Consider the following 22936-nt stretch of genomic DNA (forward strand, 5'->3'; position numbering starts at 1 on the left):
AAATCATGCAAAGCATAAATCAAGCATAGAAGAGAAAGTTAACACAACGAAACTTAAAACAACTTAAAATTCATGAAAATAAAATAGAAGGAAGAGTTCAAGAAAGCAAATCTGCGTTTGAAGTCTCCTCCACAGATACGGTTGAAATGGGTTGCCTCCCATGCAGCGCTTAATGTTTAAAGTCTCTCAGCCTAGACTTGTACCTCCATTTACTCCTTTGGAGGAGCGGTATGCGGGCGAGTGGCAGCCCTCTTGCTGGTTTCAGCCTTCGGAGGCGGGTCCTCATGTTGTGATGCAGTAATGTCCTTGCGAGGAAACCCAGGAGGATAACTTTGCAAGTTATTGACTTCCTGAGCAAGCTTGTTTATTGCAGTGTGACAGCGGATCAAAGAGCAGTTCATCTCAGAGATGTAATCGATCATGCAATTGACTCTCCAATCTGTCACCATAATACCATCGCGGAGAGAGGAACGCAAATCATCAATCGAATCCGTCAAGCTTTCCAGGGTGGCCATAGGGCGAGGAGCACGAGCAGCTGGTGAGGAAGAAGACTCTCCGGGATGCAGTCTGGGAGAGCGACGAGGCAGAGGAGGGGGACTGTGGGTACGCTCACGGATAGGACGATGGTCCCATGGACGAGTATGCCCAGCTCTAGTGGCCGCTTGACGACCTTCTTCTTCCAAAGAGAGAACATGGCGTTCATTGACGCCCCTGCGAGGGGTAACCTTGGTTCTAGCCATGAGGAAGTAGAAGGAATTTGAAACTGCACGCTTAGACAAACCTTAGTAAAATCTGGAGGAGACAAAAAAGGATGTATATGTAAAGCACAAAATAGGGTAGAAATCTCAACAGGCACACGGTTTTAACAAAGTTTCTCCGGGAAGGAGAAGAGTTATGATAATTCACGGCCCAAGAAACACGTATGCACATGAAAAACTCCCCCACGCGTAAATATTCCTTTCTTTTCCTGGATTTATGGCAATTAGACCTGCTTTCGGCTGTAGCTTGTCTGTCACAGCTCCTCGTGTCCTCCACGCGTCAACAGCTTTTCCGTGTTTTCGGGTGACTTTAATCCAACGCGTAGATTTAATTTCAGAGATCGTCCATCCAACGGTGGAGATATGCTTACTCGTTCTATAAATAGGTGCATTCTGAGGGACTGTTCACTCCAAAAGAAAATTCTTCCGAGTTCCAGTCTTTCTCTCTCAACCCTTCAGCCTTTCTTTCGAAACTCAAATCCTTTCTTCATCAACATGGAACCACAAACTCTGCAACTAATGGAGCAACAGACCTAGCAACAAATCGAGGATGGAGGAAACAACCAAGCAGCCGGGACTAATAACCGGTGGGCTCCCACACCACCTCAACTAAGAATCCTCAAGGGCCTTTACTATGATAAGGGTTTTAAGTACCCAACTCCAGAGCAGATTCAAGAGATCTGCCTCCATCTGAAACAGTATGGGCAGATCGAGGACAAAAACGTCTTCTTTTGGTTCCAGAACCTCAAGGCTCGTGAGAGGCAGAAGTTGAAGGAATTTCAGAACGTTCCGGTTGGTGGATCTCTAGATCTCAATTTTGGATCCACTAGTTCTACTGATGATGGTAGATCCATTGATCTAAACTTTGGGTCACGTGTCGGCTATGGTGTTGACCCATATTCCTCCTCACCCTTCAACACTAATACCAGTACTACCTCCTTTGGCACAACAGGAGGACAATCTTTCATGGAACAACGAGGAGGAGATCACCAGGAGATTGAAACCCTTCCACTATTCCCCATGCATGGTGAGGACATCTTTGGCAACATGAAGACTACTTCCGAGGGAGGTAGCGGCTATGGCGGTGACTCTCGCATTTCCCTTGAGCTCAGCCTCAACTCCTACGGAGATGCAGACATGGTTTAGTATAGAGTATTTTTATTATTATAATTTTTTTTAAATTTTTTTTTTTTTGTAAATAGCTGAATTTAATAAGACTGAATGAATGCAGTTTTTTTTTTATTTTTTATTTTTTTTTATATATATAAAGGACTCAAAAAAATAAAAGACAAATATAAATATATATTGGACTAAAAATGAAAGACAAAAATATAAATCTCTTCCCCCACACTTAAATATTGCATTATCTTCAATGTAATCAATTAAAAGCATGCAATGAAATAAGTAAGCATATAGGGATGAAATTTACGAAAATAACAACTAAAACAAATAAGCAAAAACGAAAAATAAAAGATAAGGATAAAGAAAGCAAATCTGATTTGCATGGGTTGCCTCCCAAGTAGCGCTTGTATTTTACGTCTTGCAGCCAGACGGTACCTACATTAAATAAAGTTAGTAACTATAATTAACAAAGAAATACAAAATAAAAACAAGTATAACTATTAATTACAAACTACAAGTAAAATTAACAAGTATATTGTACAAAAGACACAAGTTAAGTACAAGTGAGTATAAAACGTGAAAAGTATTTTTACAAGTATTAAAGTGTGAAACAACAAAATAATTTACACGTATAGAGTATTCACAAGTATTTCTTTTATTATAAACATTATTGATATCGAATCAAATTCCAAGCGGTAAATCAAGTGGACGTGCGGCCCAAGTATAGTCGCCTAGACACAAACTCCCTTTCAAATCATTTGGGCAACCTTACTGAAATGGCCAGGTGGGGGAGGACGAACACGAGAGGAAAAATCCATTTTGGCATGAGCTACTCCCACATAGTGGTTTAGGCCCATTTGCAAGCACTTCTGGATTCAAAAACCCGTCATGAACGTTGTCCCCTTCCTAGACACCATTCCACATAGGCTATGCTTACTAAGATGAAAAAGTTCATAAGTGTGAAGACAGTTCAACAAGTGTTAATAAAGGCCGCCCTCAACCTTAAGGGACCTGAGCTAGGTACCAATAAGGGGTTTAGGCCAATATTAACAAAAGAGACTTCACCTATTCCTCTCAATTTACAACCTACAATTAAAATTCGTGTTCAATAATATAAATAATATTCTAGTTAATTTAAACTAAGTTTTAAACAATTTATATACAACAAATATATAAAATAAATGACACAATTTAGCAAGTGATTTTTCAATCCCCGGCAACGGCGCCAAAAATTGATGCGCTTTTAGCAAGCGCATAATTTAACCCTGAAAATATCGTTAGTAGTATAAGCAAATAGGGATCGTTCTATCCGGGGATTGAGGGTACACTTGTAACTGTGAAACAAATAAAGAAAAGTATTATTTACAAAAATAAAATAAAGAATATAAATATATACAATTGTATAAACAAATAAAGAATTAAAATAATAAAGTATTATTTACAAAAATAAAATAAAGAATAAATATATACAAGTAAACACAAATAAGGGGGGGATTAGGATTCTTAAAATTAAAATTAAAATAAATAAAATAAAGAAAACGTAAAAACATATATACAAGGGTGGAACGCAAGGAACAAAGATCAAAACCACATCCATATGTAAGAAATCCAATTACAATTCCTATAGTTGATTTTAAATGTCATGAGAGAGGAGTTGATCATGTGAAACATTCGAAAGCAAATGATTTCCCATATTTTACTTTTCAATGCTAATTAACCTAAGCGAAAGCACCTAGATTAATCCTATCAAACATGCAATCAAGCCCTAGAAAGCTAGTCAATCATGACATGTTCAACGCATTAGACATAGAGAAAGGCTATCAACTCAAGTGTACAACTTAGTATGGAAAAGTCCACCTAATTGCAATCCTCTTTAATTAAATTTGGTCTTTGCACAAAACCTTTACTACTTTGATTCAAGTTTACACAAAACGAAAAGTCGATTTCATGTTCTTAAACCTAGCACCAATTACATGCAAATCCTATAAGTGTCGACCCAAATAAGATAAACATATAAAAGTTTTCTGTAAAGCAAATTTAATTGAACAAACTCACATAAGCAACTTAGAATCACAATTATAGAATTCGAAAACTTTATTTAAACATAGAAATTGGGCTTAAACTTTGCCCTTAACATTATTTGTTAACTAAAATTCATAGTTTTACAAAATCAAACAAAGAAAACAAGAGAAATTACAAGGAAAAAGATAGAATTACACCATGAAGGGAGTGGATGATGAAGAGCTTGAAACATTGATCTTGAATCTTTAAAGCAAGACTTCACTATCACGGCACAAGGTGGATGATGATGGCTAGGAGGCTTCATGGCTTCTTCTTCTCTTCTTCTCTTTGCTTAAAAATGCAGAAACTTAAAACTAGAGGATGGAGAGAAAAATGGAAAGGAAATGGAGAGACAAAGAAGATGAGATGGATGAAGGAATTGGTGTTTAGGAAATGGTGACTAAGGAAAATGGAGAGGAAATGGTGAGACAAGGAGATGAAATGGATGAAGGAATTGGTGACTAAGGAAAATGGAGAGGAAATGGTGAGACAAGAAGATGAAATGGATGAAGGAATGTGTTATGAAATGGTGAATTGGTCTCTATTTATAGGCTTCCAAGCAACACTATTTGGCCTTTAAACAAATCATAATGGGTTAGGTTAGAGCACTTAAACACTTAGTGGATTTGTTAGGTGAGATCACTTTCTCTTCCTTTATTCCTTTAATTTTTATCTCCACTAAGAACTCAGTTTTAGCCTTTGACTTCTTCATATGAAATGTTCCACTATGAGTGTAGATCATTGTGGTAAAATTTCAGAATGTATTGCCATGTGGTTGGGCCGAAAATGCTGCTGGACCTCTTACAGGTCCAGTTTTCCGGTTTTGCTTCTGTAGAGAATTGGGCTGATTGTTTGAAGGCCTTCCACTCATATTTTTCTCTGGCACTCTTCATAAGAAATGATCCTTTGGGTGTCTAGAATGGATCTGGAAGGTTTCAGCTCATTTGAAGTTCATTTGGTCAGGCGGCCGCTCCTTCTTCTTTGCTTGGCTTGGTTTCTCCTAGCCGGAGTAGGAATATGTGTAAAATTGATCTTTTAGAACATTTCCATTTTTCTCCATCATTTCCAGGTAATTATGGACCTAACGCTCATTTCACCTTCATCTACTCCAATGTACCTAAAAATAGAAATTGAATTAAAAATCGATTTAGTTAAGGAATTAACTAAGCAAAATGTGAGGAATTAACTATTAAAATATCACATTAAAATGCTCCTATCAGTATTCGAATTCTGAAATCGGGTACGGGGTGGGGATGGTATTTTGATCCCCATCCCCATACCCACCCAATAAGAATTATCTAATATATATATATATATATATATTTATTATATATATTTTTGATATTATTTATAAATATATCTATGTAAACTTCATCTTTTTGTCAATATTTAAATTCCGTCAATATATTTTTGATATTATTCAATTCACCTTGTTGGAGTGAATGAGTAAGTTGTTAGGTTACACTAAGCAGTTGATTGTGGAATTTGTTTGTCGAATGCAGACTTTTATTGTTCTTTTTTAAGCGAAACTTATATTTGTTTTTGTTTGATTGAAATAAAGAATTTATTTTATGTTGATGTTTGATTTTAACTTCATACTTTACAATCAATAATTATTTGTATGAATTTTTATATAATAAATTAGTAATATTGTTAACGGGGATTAGGGCGGGTACGGGGACCTAATTTCCAATGGGGATGGGGACGGGGAATCCCCAGTTTCTTATTACTGGGATTGGGGCGGGTAAGGGGATGGGGAATGAAGTCGGGTATAAGGATGGTAATTTAATCCCCTTACCCTACCCTCCCCATTGTCATCCCTACAATAGCTGTACCTTTTGATAAAATGATTTATATAGTTTTGCCTATTTTATACTTTGTATTTTTTACTCAATGTTGTACAGTATGTAAATTATATACACATTATAGGGAAGTTACTATAATTGCCTACAAAGGTTCATAGAATAGTGTAGGTAAATAGGATATTATTGCAAGTGAGTTACTGATTTACTTATAATACTGACATAATGTAGGTAAATTATGTCTGGCATTTTTGAACATATGTACCTATATACAAAATTTATCTACGTAATTAGGTAAATTGATTAATCTTATTTGGTAATAAATTAAAAAGAAACTAGTAATCCCGAGTTCCCGACACAACAACAGCCAGAAGCACCACAGAAGAACGCAACTATACCAAAAAATAGAAAGAAAAAAATAAAAATAAATAAATCAACAAGTTAAAGCACCCTACCTATCACACCTTTTTTAGCATAAAGCACCAGGATGCAACACAAGGAAAACATGCACGGTCAACAAAAACTACCGGACATAGTAAGTACCTCACTAAAGAATTGCAACTCACATATATAAGAGTCTTAGTGTCAGGAAGGACTTAAATCCTAAAAGACATTATGGCATAACAATTAAAAATTTGATAATTATTTTAGAGGCAAAGACATATAATTGCATTAATAAGAGGCCAAAAGCTAGACTGAGAGATACATGCATCAAAGCACCTAGTTCTAATCCTGCCATCAAGCTAGGAACTCACTTGTAGCAAGTAAAACTCATTACAAACATTGAATTAAGCAGCTGCATTATAGGAAAAGGATATTATAGACATAGTAAAATTTGGCACCAACCCTCAAATGGAAAGAAGTCTGTGTGGCAATCAATCTAGGGTCTAAATCTAGTAAAAATGAAATGCCTGTATATTAATTAAATAATGTAAAGTGGCAAAGCAGTTTTCAGTAATTTTCTAAATAAGAAAAAATAGACAAAATAAAGGGAGGAGCTTGGAGGCTAGAAGAAGACGAAAGTCTTTCCCAAGTCTTCACTACAGCAGAGTTTCAGCTGATTGCATAAGTGATAAGAAGGCAGAAACAAGGAACTTTAATTAGTTAAAGGATCGAGAGGGAACCAACCTTTCACCGTCTCTTTGTTTAGCGCGGCCGGCCATAGCTTGGAAGCTTCCTTAATTATACCACAAAGTTCTGAATGTTGACTACGAATTATTGCAAATATATATGGGGAAAATGTGCTTGAAAGAAATGTGATTCATTTGACACACACAGAGAACATAAAGAGATGCACAGGGAGAGACAATAATTAACTAACTACATTTGCGCCAGTGAATTATATACCTGGATGGCTTAGTTTCGAATAGGGTTTCTTCTACAGATGATTGGATTAAAAGGAGGGGAATTTGGGAAATGAAGATGCAGAAAATCCCTTGGAACAAACTCTGGAACAGAACTACTGAAGTTTAAGTTGATCAAGTAGATATATATGGTTAGTTTGTAACACACACACACACATATATATATATAAGTTCTTTAAGTATGGTTGAAGCTGATCTAGTGAGTGTATCAAGGAACGCATTATGGCATGGGCAGGTCGATCAAGAAAAGAATAAACATGATAAACGAATACCTTTAATTACTTTATCAGTTCGTTTGGCAAGGTATAACTAGAGTGTACATCAGTCCTTCAAGTAAGCAACGTCATTTTTCTTTATGAAGGAATATCTAAAAGGGAGGTGATATTCACATTTTTTATTCTTCCTAAAGTTACCATTTACACTCTGCTTCTGTTTGAACTTAAACACACAAAGGAGTGTGAGTAGTAATCCAAAGGGAAAATTTTGATAACATTACATAAGGTACGTGACATGCTAAAAGTAGTACACAATTTAACCCTGCAAAATATAGTTGTCAGCATAGAATAAGTAGGGATCGTTCAAGCCGGAGATTGAAGGTACACATGTAATTGCATAAATAAATAAATAATTAATAAAAGTATAAAGTATTATTTACAAAAATAAAACAAAAAATGAAAATATACAAGTTAACGTAAAAAGGGGGGATTTTAGGATTTTTAATGCAAACAAAAATAAAATAAATAAAATTAAAGAATCATAAAAACACATATAAAAGGGTGGAACGCAAGGAACAAGGGTCAAAACCACATTCATATGCAAGAAATCCGATTACAATTCCTATGGTTGATTTTCTATGTCATAAGAAAGAAGTTGACCATATGAAACGCTAATAAGCAAACGATTTCCCATATTTTACTTTCCTTGAATAATTAATCTAAGTGAAACACCTATATTAATCCTATTGAACATGCAATCATAGTCTAGAAAGCTAGCTAATCAAGAACACATTCAACGCATGAAAAACAAAGAAAGGATGTGAACCAAAGTGCACAACCTAGTATGGAAAAGTTCATCTATTTGCCATCTTCCTTAATTGATTTCGACTTTTGTCCAAAGCTTTTACTACTTATGATTTAGGTTCACAAAACTATTAGGTGAATTGTTTACCTAAATTTAGCTCCAATTACATGCATATATCCTAAGTTGGTCACCAAAAAACACATACATATAAAAGTTTTCTGTAATCCAAAATCAATTAAGTAATCTCACATAAGCAACATAGAAATCAACATATAGAAATCAGAACTTTATTTCAAAACATATAAACGGGCTTTAAATTTTGCCATTAACGTTATGTTAACTAAAATTCATAGTTTACAAAATCAAACAAAGAAAACAAAAGAAAAATATGAAATACACTGTGAAAGATGAATGACAGAGTCTTGAGACAAAGTGTCACGCCCCGAATTTTGAATAACAAATTCATAATCCGAGACATGAATATACAACTAAAAACACAAACTCTCAAATTACAAATTTCAAATTTATTATTACAACTCACTTAAACAAAGTAAATTGTAAAACTCCAATTGAACTCAACTCACCTCACTATTACAATCATTGTAAAACTACAACAATTACTCTAACCCGCACGGTCACCGCCCTGATTCTCCTAACCTGCAAGACTTCCCGCTACACAATTTGAATAGTGTACCGGGAATTGCAACAACACAAAACCCGGTAAGCTTTTTGCAAAACTCGTGAGTAAATACGAAAGAATCGTTGATTTTATAACATGTTTATTTTAATTCAAGTACAAATCAACAATTCAACCTCTGCAAGGAAACATCAGAACAAACACAGAAAATCCCCAACAAATACATTTCCACAATTCTCTACCCACAATACTACAACTTTGGTCCATCCCAACTGTTTGGACCCAACACCAATAACACGTTAGAGTTCTAACTACTTTGATACCTGTCATCTCGGTTATTATTTAACCGGCGTTCTTCGGACTCCCAGTCCTCAGAGCACTACATCTCGGTTATCAATTAACCGGCGTTCTTCGGACTCCCAGTCCTCAGAGCACTACATCCCAACACTCTATACATTCCCCACTATCCATCATAAAAACTACATGACTCAGTGATCACAATCATCGCATATAAATATGATAAATCACGTATGAATCCACATATCAACTCATAATTAATAAAACACCACAATTCCACACTCTTCAATGTCATACCAATCCATATATATATCCACGTAAATATATATATACGTAATCATCCGCACATGGATAATCACTAATACCAACTATAGTTCACGCAAGAAAACAGGAAATTCATTTTGTATAATTTAAAATCATTTTGCTTACCTATGGACCGTAGTTGATCAAGTCCATGTGATTAAAAACAAATATTTATTCCATAAATATTTTTCACACAATTACGACAAATAAATTAATTAAAAATGCAAGGTTCGTAATATGAACCACGTGAGATTTACTCACCTCTAATCCCGCTGCGTCTTCAATCTCACAATACACACCAAAACCGCTCACAATACGATCCACAATCGTCCATCAACTCAAACCATCAGTCACCTAATCAAATGCGATCGTAACTTAGCAAATAAATCATAAACCACACAAATACTACCATCTAACGGTCGGATTCTAAAATAAAGACGATCCAACGGTCGGATTCGAATATAAAGGTGATCCAACGGTCGGATTCGAATATAAAGGTGATCCAACGGTCGGATCTGAAAATAAAGATGATCCAACGGTCGGATCTGAATATAAAGATGATCCAACGGTCGGATCTGAATATAAAGATGATCCAAAGGTCGGATCTGAAAATAGAGATGATCCAACGGTCAGATTCGAAAATAAAGACGTTCCGACGGTCGGATCGAAATTATATGATGATCCAACTGTCTAATCCTCACGGATCGCCCTTAAGATCATCCTCCAAAAATATCACGAAGATCCAACGGTCGGATCTTCCTGAATCGTCCTTATAAACATCTCCACAAAATTTCATGAAAATCCGACGGTCGGATTCTCACGAATCGCCTTCCAAAACCCTAATTCACAATTATACGAAGATCCAACGGTCGGATCTTCGCCCGTGACCTCACAAGGTCACCGGGACAGTCATACGATCAACATATCAAGACTACAAGTCCATCGGACGGTCCGATCTTCGAAAAACATTAATTAGATTATCGAAATCGATCGAAACCGTCAAAATTCATAATTAAATCATACGATATCCAAAAATTATGAATAATATATGCAAACGATCGTATCGAAACGTAGAATCTAAAACTGTAAAGAAATCACATTTTTGACCCCCGGAGGTGGCCGGAAAATGTTGCCGGAAAAATGGCAGAGCCGCCGCCGACCACCGCCAATGGTGTCGGGGCCGGGCTGCTCCTCTTCCTCTCATCAAGCTGAACAACTTTCATAACTAGCACGAAGTCTGAAAATGACCGGAAGAGGTCGAAAATTACCTTGAACTGTATGAAGATGGCCGGGATTTTCCAGAATTCGGCGGAAATTTGCAGAAACCGACCAACTCGATTTTCGACTTAAAAACTTCAATTTCAGGCCTCGATTCCTTCTAGAGAGTTTTTAAGAACATCAAGTAAAACCCACTGGAAAAATAATCAATCAAAACGATGCACTAAAACTCGAGATATACCGATTTAAAGATTTTCGTTTCGGATCGAAAACTTACCGAGCTCCGACGAACGTGAAACCGGTCACTCTAGGTGCAATCCTCCTAGTATGATGATCAGCAGGTTGAGGGGAGTTCATGGAGCCAAGGATCGGAAGTTTTGGTGGCCGGAGCTAGGAGAAAACCGGCGTTGACCAAAATCGAGCTTTAATCGAAACCGGGCCGCCGCCGCCGCTAGGGTCCACGCCGCCGTGGAAGGTTGCCACAGATGGCTTCGGAGGAGGGAGTTGGAGCTGATGGAGGTGGTTTGGAGGCAAACGGTGGCCGGAGCTAGGAGAACTCGGCCGGAGCCTCCGTGCTCTGTTTTCGTTCCGGTCGGACGCGGGCGGAGAGAGAGAGAAACGGGCTTTCCAATTTTGGAAAGCTGAATGATTATTTTGGAAATTTCCCAAAAAGGAAGCCTTATATAAAAATGGAAATATTTTCAAAAAATCATAACTAATTCATACGAACTCCGATTTTGTGTTCCGCATATGCACGTGATCGTATCGACGAGCTCTACAACTTTCATGAAGGAAGTTTTCCCAAATTTTGTACGTATAAAAAGTCGATTTTTGAGACGCCCCTAAATACGTACGATTTCGAAATAACATCGATCGAACAATTTCACACTTCTCCAAGCTTCGTACAATCTCCCATGACCTCGAAATCATTCAAAAATGTCATTGGAAAATAAATTGGATTTTCGGGGTATTACACAAAGAACTGAAGATCTTTGAAAGCAAGCAGTCTTCTAGGGATGACACAAGGGTGGATGGCGACTAGGATCTTGATGTATTGCATGGCTTCTTCTCCTCCTTGCTTAAAGATGCAGAATTAGAAGACTAGAGATTGGTATCTAATTTTTGGTGTGAGAAAAGAATGAACGAATTGGTGAATGAGACGTCCTGGGTGCATCTATATATAGGAGAAGTCTAGGCCTTCCGGATCCTTCTTTTAATTACTAGGAATTTTTCTGATTGATCCACACAGCATTAGCCAATCAAATAATTCCATGTCATCATTCCTATGTCATCCAGCCAATGAGAAGCCTCCAAAATAGCACCTTAATTTTAGGGAGATTATTTTTCCAGAATTAACATGAATATTTTCTAATTTTATCTCCTAAGATTCTTCCAAATAGGGGTGTGAGCAACAAGCAACGTATCTGGACTTGTTTCCATGTTGTAATCTTTTAAAACTCTCCAAGGATGATGCCAAACCCTTCTTGAAGCCTCTAGGACGTCACATGTGCAATATTATCTGAAATATAAAGCATAAATTCTGCCATGGGCTTTCCAATGTGATTTGGGCCTCAAAATAGAAATTCCCGTCAAAAGTCCGATTTACGCGTAGCTTGACCTTCCTGTACTAAATCGGCCATAACTTCTTCTAGAAAAAATGATATTGATAGGTCGTAAAAAAACTCTGAAAACTAGACATTCGAGGCTTTCCATCAATATAAAGATCATCATCTAGTTCTTTTTGAGCTGCCTCAATGATCTGTCGAAGTTGACTGACTTGCATAGACAGACTTCCTGATTTGGCCTTTAGTGCATTTTTTCTCCTAGTACTCTCAGGTTTCCTAGTCCAACTAGGACTCTGCATTTTCTCCATTTTTCTTCATTTCTCAGAACATTTTTCCCAGTTGACCCAAGTTTCCTACTTTGACTGCGATTCCTAGTCGAACCAGGAATTCCTGGTTGGACCAGGAATACTCTATTTCTTCATTTAAGCTAATTTATGTATCCCTTGTGCCTTCTACATGTCATTTCCAACGTCTCACATCCTTCTCAGGTGCCTTTAAGCTCATTTCATTGTTATTTATTCTAATGTACCTAGAAAATAGAAACTACTTTAAAAATGATTAAGTAAAGGAAATAACTAAGTAAAATATGATGAATTAACTATTAAGACGTCACATTGAAATGCTCCTATCAGTATGAGTCTAGCCATATTAAGGTGAGTTTACTTTCCAAACCTCAGAATAGTGTTTGAGTTTCAAAACCCAACCCAACATCAGATGCTTAATTGAAGCATCTGTCATTTTTCTTTTGAAGCAATAACAAAAAGGGAGGTGATATTCACATTTTTTCCTTAAAATTACTATTCACTCCACTATCTGTTTAGATGTAAACACACAAACGAGTGTGAGTAGTAATCTAAAACACAAAAGTGAGTGTAAGTATAGGACGCACTGCTAGAGATGTTTAGACTCAATTATGTTGGGATTGCCTCTTGCATCACATGTATACCATCATTCTATCACCACAAACTCAGACCAAGAGACAGTCTTTTATTATTGTCCTCTGATGGGCTCTATCAGTACTTCACCAATGAAGAAGCAGTCTCCGAAGTAGAGTTGTTCATCTCTTCCCTTCCTGATATACATCACATGCATCCTGCACAAAATGTGATTGAAGAAGTGTTGTTAAAGAGCAGCAAAGAAAGCTGGCAAGTACTATACCTCAGTTTATTTGAACCAAGAACTGAAAGATGAGGAAAGTTCTATATTACATATCAGTATGTTATACTCACATTTACAAATGTGACAGCAAATTTGCTGTCATTGTGGTAACGTGAGTCATATTTTGTGTAATCTTAGTTTTATTAATGGTAATTACACCACCTACGACCTTATTACAAATTTTTGAACAAATTTGTTGTTAATGTTGTAATTTTGGTTTAACTACATGTAAATAGTGCAAACGAATGTGATAACTTTGTTCTCAATATTGTAATTTTGATTTACATAAATTGTAATTTTTGTTCAAATATATGTAAAATCAGTGTATGATAAACATAACAGTATCATAACTTGTCTCGAAAGATGAATGCAGTTATAACTATTTTCATGGAACATTAACTCATGTGCATATTAGGGTCTGCAGGACTGGCCTTCCATAAATTGCTTGACACCCCACAAGGGGAACGCCCGTCAATACCATGATGACATTTCCATTATTATTATTTCACTCTAGAGAAGAATATGGCGTTTGACGCTTTGAATAAACACAAATACTGCAAATACAAATTACAGTCACAACAAGGGTTGGATGGCCGGTTTTGACATTCATTGTTTCATTTGTACCTTTTATCCCCCATAATCTTTGTAACATACCCAGTAAGCTGCAAATAGCTGCTGAGATTAGTATGTAAAGGTTTGGAAAATTGAAAGGTACGTGTTAAACAAAGTTTCCTGGTTTGGTCTGAAAATGTGACGCAAAATGAGTAACCCTTGCACGAGTGGTAAACTCAGAACGAATGTGAATCCGAAAGTGGTCCAGTGGTAATGGAATGAGCATGATGCAAATTGTGACTTTCAAATGTCCCAACTCCAGACTAAGATTTCTCCCAACTCTTCTTTTCTTTCTTCCATTACACGGGAAAGAAACCGGAGCAATTAAGACAAGATTAGAAATTCAGGATGGAGTTGTCATGGAAATCCAAACCTCAGAATCTGAGCTCACTTTCACTTTATGATGTAAATGAGCATCATACAGTCATACTAGAATAAAATGAAACCTCAGAATCTTAATGTTAGGAAATGGAGCAGTTGATGTAGATCGATCCCTATGTTTAGTTCAGTTCAACCTAATTAGGTTTCAATTTGAAGTCACCCTCACCTCTGCTTTTCTACCAAATCTAGAAAATTATAACTGTCTGCTCAATTCTTTCCCTAGAATTGATGAACTTTGACTCTTATATGCATATCATAATCAACACCTTTTCACAGTCAATCTTTCCAAGGTTGTTGAAGACATATATGACTGCCTTCCATATATCCCCACCCTTCTTTACGATGGAAGTGCATGGATGGTCACATCACTAGTTATATTGTTAGAAGATTGTTCTTTCATGGTCGGTCATACTATCGGTAATATAGGTGGAACATTGTTCTCTTTTTGGGGTACAATTATCGAGGAATATGCTTGATCAATCATATCATCGGTTATTTTGATGGAATATTGTCTTTTTATTATTGGACGTTGGCCATACCATTATAATTGTTTAATTAACCCGGTATACGTCTGGCGCGTCTTCATATGCGCTAGTGCATCCAGTTGTAGCTCTGCTAGGTCTTATTTCTGATGCTTAATTGTCGTATATTTCTTTTGTAATCTTTCTTATTATTAGTAATAATAGAGTTGACATTTTCTATTCAAAAAAAAAAAAATCTGTAGTTGACCAAATTGGTAATTTACACAATGTAATTCCCATTTGGTGTGGAAAATGATATATAAAGAGCACTAATATTCAAATAAATAATATAACCAGACATTTGTAGGAGAAGCTTTACAAGCTGCCTTGCCTTTCCAAAAAGAGTTGAAACAGAGAAGTTGCTACAAATCGGTCAAATCCAGTATGGGAACAATTCCATTTCAGCTAATCAAGATACAAAAGAGATTCAAAGCAAATGCCATCCATCTGGTTAACACTGACTCAGCAATGTAAGATATACAGAAATTTTTTCTCCTCGTTCTAAAGACGTTATATCAAATATAAACTGTTCTTTTCTACACACCTTTGTTATCATATCAGTATCTACAGGCTCTGGACCACTAGGGAATATTTCCACCAGGGTATACTGAGATCGTAGAGGTCTAAACTTGGGAATGACCAATCATAAGTGGGATGTATTCTCGAGTCCAATCAACCTCGTGAAAATTGAGTGAAATTCATATGATAACAGGTGGGATTGCATGGAAATGGGCAGTCAATTTGCTTTGCAAGAGTTCGATTAAAGTACCAATCACCCACAGACTCGGCAATTGTCTATCAAAGTTCAAATGAGTCAGATAACTTTGCATAAGAAAAATGACAGAATAACAATGTTTTTTTTGGCAAGAGACACAACTAAAGAGCCATATTTTGATGCTATACTATTGAAGTAGGGTGTTTAGGCTTTCAGTTTCTGTTGAACATCAAAACATGTATACATTAGGTAAAATCACCAGAGATGTATAACATGTTTTATTTTAGAAATAAACTACTGACCAGTTGCAATTTTTTCTGTTATAAAGTTTCGCTCTCAGCTTCAAGTTGCTGAACAGAATTCACATACGAAAATATCATAATTATGAGCAAAAGCATGGAAGAACGAATCTAAGAAAAGCTTTATGAGCTAAGCATTCAACAATAACCTCAGTGGACTGAACAAATATAAAAGGAGGGAGGAGACAGAGGACTCTCTTTTTAAATCTAGATCCTGGGATAAGATTCTACTTAACAAAAAAAAAAACATCCTTCATCTAGATCCTCACCTGCTAACGTGTTTAATAATTTTTTCAGGAAAGAGACACTGCCACAAAAATAATAGGAGATTACTGGTACGCATCATAGTATCATACTGAGCAGAAAACTAGTGACCTCTCAAATTTGATCAGTGAAACATACACCAACCTTAGCTGGTTCCTTTCTTGCAACAGAATCCTTGTGCAAACTTTTTGCTAAATCCTGACAGCATGATAAAACAAGCAAGAGATATCAATAATGAGTCTTGTCCTAAACCTCAGTTCCCATGAAGATACTGTTAAAGGATTATCTAGCAAAACAAAAGAATTTAATTTTAATTTTCATGTGGCTCATCTACATTAAAACAAAGTGGATGAAAAACTCAAACAAGACGAGATTTAGAGAATGAATTGTTGGATATCTTATTCATCTCACAGTGGAGGTATATAAAGAGGGTTACAAAGAATATAATAGGTAAGTACAATATATTCTATACTACGAAATAATTACAGTATATTCCATTCCTAATACTAAACCGTGACTCACGCTAACACTCCTCCTCAAGTTGGCGCATACACATCGACCATGCCCAACTTGCTTAGTGAGTCATAAAACGCCTTCCTAGAAACTCCTTTGGTAAGTATATCTGCAAGTTGCTCTTCCGTCGGAACAAAAGGAAAACTAATAATTTTGGCATCTAGCTTCTCCTTTATAAAGTGACGATCAACTTCCACATGCTTAGTACGATCATGTTGTACTGGATTCTGTGATATGTCAATGGCTGCCTTGTTGTCACAATACAACTGCATAGTACTTTTGAGTTTGAAACCCAGATCACGTACCAGATTTCTCAGCCACAGCAATTCACACACTCCGTGAGCCATACCTCTATACTCGGCCTCAGCACTAGATCGTGCCACAACTTTCTGTTTCTTACTCTTCCATGTAACCAAATTACCTCCCACAAAGGTAAAGTAACCTGATGTTGACCTCCTGTCTGTAATATTTCCAGCCCAATCTGCATCTGTAAAGCCACAGACCTCAAGGATGTTGTTATGTCTAGAAAACAATACTCCCCTTCCTGGAGCTGACTTCAGGTACTTTAAAATTCTCATAACAGCATCCATGTGACTTTCACTCGGGTTATGCATGAACTGACTCACCACACTCACTGCATATGCAACATCTGGTCTAGTATGAGCCAAATAAATCAAGCGCCCAACTAACCTCTGATAGCGAGCTCGATCAGTAGGTACCTGATCTGGATACTCAGCTAAACAATGATTCTGCTCAATAGGAGTATCAATGGGTCTGCAATCCAACAAACCTGTCTCTGTTAACAAGTCAAGAACATACTTCCTCTGGCACAAGTAGATTCCTTCTCTCCCCCTGGCTACCTCAATTCCTAAGAAGTACTTAAGTTCACCCAAGTCCTTCATCTCGAACTCAGAGGCTAGCTGTCTCTGCAGTCTATCCATCTCAACAGTATCATTGCCAGTAATTACCATATCATCCACATAAATAATTAGAGCTGTTACCTTCCTTTGTTGATGCTTGAGAAACAATATATGATCTGAGTTGCTTTGTTTGTAACCAACCTTCCTCATGAACTGTGAAAATCTCCCAAACCAAGCACAAGGTGACTGTTTGAGACCATACAGAGACTTTCTCAATTTGCATACAAAATCACCAGGAGAAGCAGCTATATACCCAGGTGGAAGGCTCATGTATACTTCCTCGACTAACTCTCCATGAAGAAATGCATTCTTGACATCAAACTGTCGGAGTGGCCAGTTTAAATTAGCAGCAAATGATAACAGAACCCGAATAGTGTTCATCTTGGCAACAGGAGCAAATGTTTCATCATAGTCAATACCATACGTCTGAGTAAACCCCTTTGCTACAAGGCGTGCTTTGTATCGATTCACTGATCCATCTGCATTATGTTTCACAGTAAAAACCCAACGACAGCCTACAGCTTTCTTGCCTTGTGGTGGAGGCACAAGTTGCCAAGTATTGTTCTTCTTCAACGCCTCCATCTCTTCATCCATTGCCTTCCTCCACTTTGGATCCCCCAGTGCATCCTGCACTTTGTTAGGTACTGATACAGCAGATATTTGATTCACAAACGATTCATATGACTTAGACAACCTCCTAGTGGACATATAATTGGCTATTGGGTATTTTGACTTGGCAGTAAGAGTAGGTTCATATCTTTTGGCTGATTGACCTCGAGTAGTCCTACTTGGTAACACATATTGCTCAACATTAGACTCACTATTGCTAGTATTAGTGGGTGGACATACCTCAACTGAGTGATCTTCAGCACCAGCAAGTTGTGGGTCAGGGGTAGAAGTGATGACAGTAGGGGCAGTTGTGTCTTCAACTGCATGTTCAATGATTGAAACTGGTGTCTGGATATTTGGAGCTTCTACTTCTGATGAGTCAATGTTCTCAACTGGATCCGTCAAAATACCTCCTGTCTGTGCGACTTCTCCTTCACCTTCTAATTCCTCCCCCTCTCCATGATATAGCTCTTCAAAAAATGAATTCTCCCCCTAAAGAGCTGTATCTGAGGAGGAAAAATAACTCATGTCCTCAAAGAAAGTAACATCCATAGTGACATAGTACTTTCTGGTTGGTGGATGATAGCACTTGTACCCTTTCTGATAACCTCCGTAGCCCACAAACACACACTTAAGCGCTCGGGCATCCAACTTAGACCGCTGATTTTTAGGAATATGGACAAAAACAACACAACCAAAGACACGAGCTGGCAGATTATGAAATGAAGATAAGGAAACATGAGAGGCAAGAAACGCAAATGGAATTTTTCCATGAAGGACACTAGATGGAAGACGATTGATAAGATGGGAAGAAGCAAGAATAGCATCGCCCCAAAGATACTTAGGCATATGAGCACTAAAGAGAAGGGCACGAGCCATATCAAGTAAATGACGGTTTTTCCTTTCAGACACACCATTTTGCTCTGGTGTTTGTGGACATGTGGTTTGGTGAACAATCCCATGGGCTTTGAAAAACTCTTGGAAAACATGATTAACATATTCTCCCCCATTGTCAGAATGAAGGACTTTAATGGTGCTATGATATTGTGTTTGAACAAGAGTACGAAAAGTTTGAAAAGCTGGAAAGACTTCATCTTTGGTTTTAAGAAGAGCAACCCATGTCAATCTCGTACAATCATCAATAAACAACACAAAATACCTCATACCGGACACAGTGGGTTCTCTAGAAGGTCCCCAAACATCAGAATGAATCAACTCAAAAGGAATAACACTTTTATTAGAAATACTAAGAGAATAAGTAGCACGATGACTTTTGGCCAAGACACATGTTTCACAATGTACAACAGACTCATCCACACCAATAAACAGAGTAGGCATGGTTTTTTTTTCATAAGACTAAAAGATGGATGCCCTAAACGGCGATGCCACAACCAAACTTCACTTAGCTTATCAGAAGTCAAAGTCAAAGCGGCGCGAGACGGTGCTCCTGGTTTCTCCCCTGCGTATGTCTGATCCAGATGGAACAATCTGCCCCTCAGATACCCCCGACCGATTAACTCCCTGGTGAGAAGATCCTGAAACATCACGTACATAGGATAAAAGGTTACAGAGCATTTAGACTCAGTATTCAACTGTGGAACAGATATCAAGTGATGAGACAAGTCAGGCACATATAACACATTATGAAGTTCTAAAGTGGGAGTAATACGCACGGACCCTGACCCTAACACAGGGAAAGCCTCACCATTGGCATTGGTGACATAGGACACTGGTGGGGGAGACAACTCAGTAAAAAATGATTTATCAAAAGTCATATGGTCAGAGGCACCAGAATCAATAATCCATGTATCAGAACCAACAAAGTGAGAAACCTTTAAAGCCATACCAATTTTACCTCGACCAGCTATAGAGGTTGTAGGAGTAACTCCACCTGCTGTATGATGATCTTGGCCAACTATGCCATAGAAGTCTGGTTCTTGGACCAATTGAACAGCTGCTGCTTTCGCCTTAGGACGATAGCCTTGCTTTTTAGGTTTAAGGTGTGGGTTCAGCTTCCAACATGTCTCTCGAAATGCCCAAGGTCGTTGCAATAAGAACATTGAGGACGAGTGCGGTTGGTGAAGCCTTGTGGGAAACCTTGCTGAAGAAGTGGGGCTGAACTCTGCTGATGAAGGAACGGTGCCGGTGATTTGGACTGAATGGCTAGGCTGGATGCTTCAACCTGTGCATGTTTGACACTCTCCTGCTGAGACTCATCCTTGCGGATGTATGTAAAAACCGTGTTCAAACTAGGCGGGTCTGTCATTCTGAGCAATTCTCCCTTAGCACTGCTATGCTTCTCATCAAGCCCTCTCAGGAATACATGGACCTTTTCCAGCTCTTTCTCCTTCTGGTACCACACAAGATCTTCCGAATTCTTTATCTTGCAAGGACGCTTCTGATCAATTTCAGCCCACACATTTTTCAGCTTGGTGAAGTACACAGCTACTGGTTGCCCATTCTGTTGCATATTAGCAGCTTTACACATCAATTCATGAACCTGTATAAAATCAGACTCGTTGGTATACAAATCCCCCAATGTCTTCCATATCGCCTCAGCAGTTTCACATTCTTCCACCATCTGTAGCACATCATCAGTCATGGCTCGAAATAGAATTGACATCACAAATCCATCATCATCTTCCCACTTGGCATAGGCCTCCACATCATCTTCCCTAGGAGTCTTGATTGTTCCAGTCACATGCCCCATTTTGTGGATTCCACGGAGATAAACTGACATAATTTTCTTCCATGTGCGGAAATTGGTACCAGTGAGTTTGGTACCCCCAAAAGAACCACCTTCTGAGCTCTTGACAGAGACCTCAACCTTCTGCACATCATTGGCCTTAGAACTTTGACTGTCATCACCACCCATTGCAATAGTACAATAGCAACAAATACACAAATCTCAAAGTATGCAGCTGAAATAAGAACAGATACAACTCCAACAAATAATAACAGTTTGTTTTTTTTTTGTTTTTTTTTTTTTTAACCTGTTGGAGTTGACCGGGTCGAGTTGACCGAGTTGAGTCGACTGGGTCGAGTTGACCGAGTTGAGTCGACTGGGTTGAGTTGCGATTTGCTTACTGCTGTTCGAGACCGGAGTTGTCCGAGTTGGGTCATCTGGGCACGGCCGGTGTGAAGGCTGAAGGCTGACGAACAAAAAACGTGGCGGAGAGGAGGACCACGGTCTGGAAACTCGGATCTGGAGGATCGGTATTTGGGTGGGTGCCCAAAGCAATTCGTCGGGTCTGGTCTGGGCAAAGCGACGACGGCGACTGGGGTTGAAGCGGCTTGGAGCGTCTGGGCTGAAGACGAAGGCGGTCGGAATTGAAGAGATCGCCGGTCTTGGCAGGTGAGCAACTGAAAACGAAGCCGGCCTGGGTGAACTGAAAACGAAGCCAGTTGTGTAAATTGATGGGTGGACGGTCGCCCCTGGATGAATGACGAGGTCACCTGGAAAGGAGGAGAGCACCGGCGGTCCCTTGGATGAAGACGAAGCCGGCCTGGAAGAGAGATTGACGTCGTACAGTTCGACCCAAATAAATGGGTTCAAAACACAACTATTTCTTTGGACTGAGAGAGACCAAAGGAAAAGACGAGACAAAGTCCTTTTCGGATCTTTGCTTTGATACCAACTCAAACAAGACGAGATTTAGAGAATGAATTGTTGGATATCTTATTCATCTCACAGTGGAGGTATATAAAGAGGGTTACAAAGAATATAATAGGTAAGTACAATATATTCTATACTACGAAATAATTACAGTATGTTCCATTCCTAATACTAAACCGTGACTCACGCTAACAGAAAAGTCTCACGTACTATCTGTGAGACTCAAATAAAAAGAAGCAGATGCACCTCTCAAAAATTCAAATATGATTTGACTACTGATAGGCATCCCATATTAGCTCCATCAACTACTTCTAGCAAAAGAGTATACAACAGAATACCAGTAAAAATTACACAAGGCAGTAAGAATAGAGCATACCTGAAGAACTACAACATCACAATAAAAAGTTCTCATGGTCCGGTTTTGGTTAACATCTTTCTTGAAATGTCGGAAACAGAAAAGAACTGAAAATCTATCTATCTAGTTATCTTATGCAATCAATATCCCAAGCACGGAAGATGCGTTACAGATGGAGCAAAAAAAGAAAAGAAAAGGCACATGTGCTTAACAATTAGTTCCTAAAAGCATGCAAATCTTTGAAAATTCCAATTGTGGCCTGATGGGAAAGCATTTCAAATTGGTTAAAAAAGAAGATGGTATGTGAGAAGTATTCAAAGCATGATTGGTTCCTGATGACTCAACTTTAAAAAATAAAAGAAGAAGATCAACTTCACTACCATCTTATGAAATTTATGATTAAAGAGATATTAGATGAAAAGAACAATGATCCTACAAGAGTTCAGATAAATGTATTATCCTATAAAGACTTCATACTGAATGGTTGAGCTAAAAGATGTTGGTGCAAGGCTGTAGTACACATAAAACATACTCATCAAGAAAAAAAACCTGCATCGGCATGACATTTGACAGTTGAATCCTTGAATCCCTAGGTAGAAGACCTCGAAAGTCATCACAGTGTATAAGAGTTGCCAACCCGCCGGCTGAGCATCCAGAAAGAAGCGCCTGTAAGATTTCAGTTATGCATATAAGCAGAGCTGGACCAGTATTCAATTACACACACACGAATGCCTGTGAAAGAATCAGCTCATGAAATGAGACTGAAACATTGGCTTGTATTAGTCATAACCATTGGCCCTTTTCTAGACAAGCTTTAATTCCTAGT

At 38.0% G+C, this 22936-nt stretch overlaps 1 protein-coding gene across 3 annotated transcripts in view; it reads right to left on the reverse strand.

Moving 5' to 3' along the window:
- Window positions 1–11759, reverse strand: part of LOC112194145 (cyclic nucleotide-gated ion channel 1) — a 30547-nt gene extending 18788 nt beyond the window's left edge. The window contains exons 1-7 of one of the 3 annotated variants that reach the window (XM_024334395.2): window positions 10860–11759; window positions 10633–10776; window positions 9626–9718; window positions 9088–9227; window positions 8712–8799; window positions 7091–7644; window positions 6872–6940 (exon numbers count right to left, since the gene is read on the reverse strand). In XM_024334395.2, the coding sequence (XP_024190163.2) occupies window positions 6872–6906 (35 nt within the window). In that variant the 5' untranslated portion in view covers window positions 6907–6940; window positions 7091–7644; window positions 8712–8799; ... (2 more) ...; window positions 10633–10776; window positions 10860–11759. Of the gene's footprint in view, window positions 1–5043; window positions 5059–6871; window positions 6941–7090; window positions 7645–8711; window positions 8800–9087; window positions 9228–9625; window positions 9719–10632; window positions 10777–10859 lie in introns of those variants that run through there. The other 2 variants (XR_005808456.1, XR_002933810.2) reach the window with 2 other exon arrangements.
- Between the last annotated feature and the right edge of the window lie 11177 nt (window positions 11760–22936).

This window comes from Rosa chinensis, chromosome 3 (genome assembly GCF_002994745.2).
Source record: "Rosa chinensis cultivar Old Blush chromosome 3, RchiOBHm-V2, whole genome shotgun sequence".
Taxonomy (NCBI): domain Eukaryota; kingdom Viridiplantae; phylum Streptophyta; class Magnoliopsida; order Rosales; family Rosaceae; genus Rosa; species Rosa chinensis.